The 4,278-nt window shown below is 26.4% G+C and overlaps 2 protein-coding genes across 2 annotated transcripts in view; one reads left to right on the top strand and one right to left on the bottom strand.

Moving 5' to 3' along the window:
• LOC102674881 (exocyst complex component 6B) overlaps positions 1–1,801 on the bottom strand; it is a 5,561-nt gene extending 3,760 nt beyond the window's left edge. Inside the window, exons 1-4 of the mRNA XM_031510589.1 lie at positions 1,492–1,801; positions 916–1,081; positions 558–844; positions 338–440 (exon numbers count right to left, since the gene is read on the bottom strand). Of these exons, the coding sequence (XP_031366449.1) occupies positions 338–440; positions 558–844; positions 916–1,081; positions 1,492–1,559 (624 nt within the window). The 5' untranslated portion in view covers positions 1,560–1,801. The remainder of the gene's footprint in view (positions 1–337; positions 441–557; positions 845–915; positions 1,082–1,491) is intronic.
• A 576-nt stretch (positions 1,802–2,377) lies between these two features.
• On the top strand, positions 2,378–4,181 carry LOC102675007 (RNA-binding protein Rsf1-like). The gene is made up of 3 exons (XM_006615893.2): positions 2,378–2,565; positions 2,843–3,426; positions 3,888–4,181. The coding sequence occupies exons 2-3, from the start codon at positions 2,849–2,851 to the stop codon at positions 3,913–3,915; spliced, it is 606 nt and encodes a 201-aa protein (XP_006615956.1). The 5' UTR covers positions 2,378–2,565; positions 2,843–2,848; the 3' UTR covers positions 3,916–4,181.
• Positions 4,182–4,278: the final 97 nt, after the last annotated feature.

The raw sequence follows: 4,278 nt of genomic DNA, 5'->3' as shown, positions 1-4,278 counted from the left end.
TAAATTAATAATAAAATAATAAATTAATAAATTAAAGAATATAAATTAATTCCATTAATTAAAAATAAATTTAAAAAAAATTTAAATAAATATATAAGTTTTAATAATATATATAAATCAGAATTTTTACATTTTCTTAAATAAGAAGAATATAGCAAAACTGGATAATTCAAATTTTTTTACTTTTAACTATATTTCTAAGTTTTAAGATTGAAATTTGAATGTACAATATTTTCTCAGTAATCTGTAACTCTCAGTAATCATATAATTTATTACTAAATAAATTTAATTTAAGAATATTTATTTTTCTTAATTTCTATTTTTTTTTTTTACTTACATGTCTCATAGCGACTTCACCAATTTTTGGTGAATATTTTCTAATATTTTCTAAAAAGTCTCTTAAATCAGACATGGAAGCATCCTTTATATTTTCACGTAGTCTAAAATTATTGTAATCTGTCAATCACTTAATGTCACTTAATATGTCTGTGTAAATTATTCTTTAGTTACATTCTGCTGTAAAAATAAATAGTTTTTTATCTTATGACATTACTCACTGCGGAATTTGTTGAGTAATTTGTGAAGAAAATCTGTAATTTGTTACTTTTGGTAAATCATGATGTTCTAGTTGTTCCAATGTCTTTAAAGCTGGATAAAATCGTTTATCTTTTAATTGTTTTTGTAACTTTGCATAAGCAGCTAAAACAGGAAGACACATCGTGAGACTATCTACTGCTGCAGCCATATTACTTTCTACTTTACGTGCTTTAACAAGCTCTTCTCCTTTTTCTATTACTTTGGTGGCAGTGGCAGTGATACGTTTATCAAGTTCCAATATTTCAGCCTATAAAAAAATATTTTGTTATCATACATTTTTATTTTATGTATAAAATTAATTTTAAGTTATAAACTAACATTAAGCTGTTGTGCTTGAGAACGAACTTGTAATAGTTCTCTAATTGAATCAATGAAACCTTGATAATGATGATTGCACATTCTCTCAATATCTTTATCATGTGCTTTAATGCGCTCATCAAGCTTTTCCATAAATTTTTGATGTTCATGACCATCATAAATTGCTCTAAAAAGGAAATATAATAATAAATATATAATAATAATAATAAGAATAATAATAATTGATTTTCATTTTTTTTTGAAATTTTTTTTCCAATAAATGTCTAATAATAATAATAATACCTGAAAACAAGGCCTATACTATTAGTATCTGTAGATTCTATTTCATATAAAAGATATTCGTGTTTTGGAACCATAGTTGACAATAGATTGTCAACTTGATTAGTTGACAATCTTGACATAATAGAGTCCTAATTAAATTTTTCTTTATTCTTCTACGGGGGTGCTCACCCCCTTTTCAACCCTTCTAGTGCGCATATGCATGATAAATGTCGCATCTGCGTGAAGGGATAATATTCCAAAAGCGCGTCTTTTAACAAAATTTTCAATAAAAAAAAACTATTTAATTAAACTTACCGAAAAGTTGGACCCAAATAATCATCTATCGCTTCTATCTCTTGAATAAGAATATCGTATCGTTGCATTTTTATTAAACTCAACTTGACGATTCAAATGAAATGTCAAATTTTTAGCAAATAAATTTATATATCTTTATATTAATAATATCAGGTAACTTCCATTTGTTGGATAACAATAAATTATATCAATAAACAAAATAAAATTCTTTGATTTAATTATGACATTTTCGTTATGAAAGTTATGGTTATCCCAATAACATTGTCAATATCGTTTAAACTGCCATCTTCATATAACTATAGTATTACTCTATCTTTTATATATCATGCATACGCATTATTATATGATGTAATTAACAAATTTAACGATATACAATATTTTGAATTAAAATGTAATATTTTTTATATCAATCATTTATTATAAATTTATTATATTTAATTCTATAATTTCAGTTATATTTATATTATTAAATTATTATGAAAATTGATTTTTTGAAGCAATTTTTGGTTACTTAACCAATAATTTATTAAATCAATAGTCAATTGTTTAGAATGTTTAAAATGTTTAAAAATATTTTTATTGTTACAAAATATAATTATTTTACAAATAAATTTAAAATATGAAGTTGTTAAAAATTTTAATTAATTATTGTTTTGTAATATATTTATATTGTTTTCGATATAATTAGCAACATTAAAAAGTATGAGTACGGTTTACTCAGATAAATTGTTCTATACAAATAAAATATAATGAAAGATTTTATCCATTTGAATGTTTAAATAATTTATTTAGAAACAATTATTGCATATTTTATCAAGAGAAAAGTTTCAAATGAGAGAAATCTTCTATTCATATTGTATATTCTCCTAAAATAAATTAATTTATCCGAGCAGACTGTACGTGCATTTGGCGTCTGGGTTGGAGACGCCAAGACATCGGATGCAGTTTCTGTGCACTGTGAACCCCGGTTGATTCTTCTCTATTGATTGTATGTAACAGCGTACTGGATATTCTTTTTCTACTCAATTTTTCGAGAAATTTAGTTAAGAATTGAAAGTTATAAGGAAAGTACAAGTAAGTACATTGATGTGAAGTTAATAACTATCTGTGAAATCATTGGCGCGCAAGCCTTTGATATGTTACTATTCAAGATTTGTTTTATAGCTAATAAAGAATCCATTGTGAAAATTTATTATCTTAATATATCGAATTATATCATTTCATTAATAATTTTAATAATGAAATAAAATTAAAATATATAGTCGTATACTATTTGTACTCCTTTTGTATTATATATATTAACAAATTTCTCTAAGTGTAAAAACAGTTTTGTGTACCTCTGAATTTTTAGGTAAAAATGACACCAGAAGGATATACGCGTGTTTATGTCGGTGGATTAAATGAAAGTATAAAAAAAGAAGATCTTCAAACAGAATTTGAAAAGTATGGCAAGCTAAACAAAGTTTGGGTAGCATTTAACCCGCCAGGTTTTGCATTTATTGAATTTTTAAATATGAATGAAGCAGAACTTGCTTGCAGCAGTATGAATGGTACAGAAATTATGGGTGCAAAATTAAGGGTTGAGATTTCACGGGGTAGAGGTCGTGGTGGAGGCAGGGGTGGTATGGGAGGATTCAGAGGAAATCGAGGAGGTGCAGCTAGAGGTTATGGTTCTGCTGCCTCTATTGCATTCAATTATAGAGCAAATAATATGTATGCAGATTATGGAGGTTATTATGCAGGCAAGGGTGGTGGAAATAGAAGTAGAGACTATTATGGAGAAGATTATATGACTAATCGTGCCAGTGGGTATGTTACTCGAGATGGATATACACAGGATGTCTATAATAGTGGAGATCCAAATGCTGATTATTATACCAACAAAGGCACTGGCACATCAAGGTATCGAAGTCGTTCCCCAGCTGGTCGTGGCAGGTATTAATAATACCCAGTCCTTGTAAAGTTATATTGTACTTACATGAATTCAATTATGAATGAAATTAATTTCTTAAATGAATTGTTCAAAGATGTAACAACTGATTTATCTACAAGTAACAATTGATTTATCTATATTTTCAATGAAAACAAATTTAATCATATTTAAACAAACATAAAAAATTTAGGTTTATTATATAAATATATTGTTAGGTAGATGAATATTCAGTATCTAAATATTAGATTTATGTTCAAATTTAAATCATTGACTTTTAGCACAAAAAATATTTATATATATTAAAAAAAGAAGCATGATAATATTACCAATTGGCACTTTTATTGCATGTGTAGGTATATTGTGCAATATATACTACAAAAATATACTTTCAATTAATGAAAGATGTTCGCCAAATAAAGGCGAAAATTATGTGACATTCTATTTTGCACTTCCATGTTCACAGTCATCGTCATCTTCGTGAATGCACATAAAAGATCTACACTGCATTGCCAATCTGAACTGTGGGCCAATCAACAGCCCATCCTGATGACTACATTTCTATCCAATCTACGCAGCGACCTGTATATAGACAAGAACTACCATTGCAGATCAAGTTGTGCAATATCATTTGTATAGTATACTTTAGTTCTACAGTTTGTAATCATTTTCAGAAACATTACCCATTATTCACAAACAAAATCATTGCAAACTTTATATAACATGAAAATGAATCATGAACGAAATTTGAATCAAGCTATATGAATAGTAGACTAAAGTATTTATATATACAATTTCTATTTTATTTAAATCTGGGGTATTACATATATTTTATAGTTTCAAATAATTTTTTTACA

This window comes from Apis dorsata, unplaced genomic scaffold, assembly GCF_000469605.1.
Source record: "Apis dorsata unplaced genomic scaffold, Apis dorsata 1.3 scaffold_247, whole genome shotgun sequence".
Taxonomy (NCBI): domain Eukaryota; kingdom Metazoa; phylum Arthropoda; class Insecta; order Hymenoptera; family Apidae; genus Apis; species Apis dorsata.
This window is presented reverse-complemented; position numbering and strand designations above follow the sequence as displayed.

Coding starts and splice junctions, on each gene's coding strand:
- LOC102675007 (XM_006615893.2), top strand. CDS start 2,849: ATGACACCAGAAGGATATACGCGTGTTTATGTCGGTGGATTAAATGAA. Junction 3,427..3,887: donor TCCCCAGCTGGTCGTGGCAG/GTATTAATAATA, acceptor CCATGTTCACAG/TCATCGTCATCTTCGTGAAT.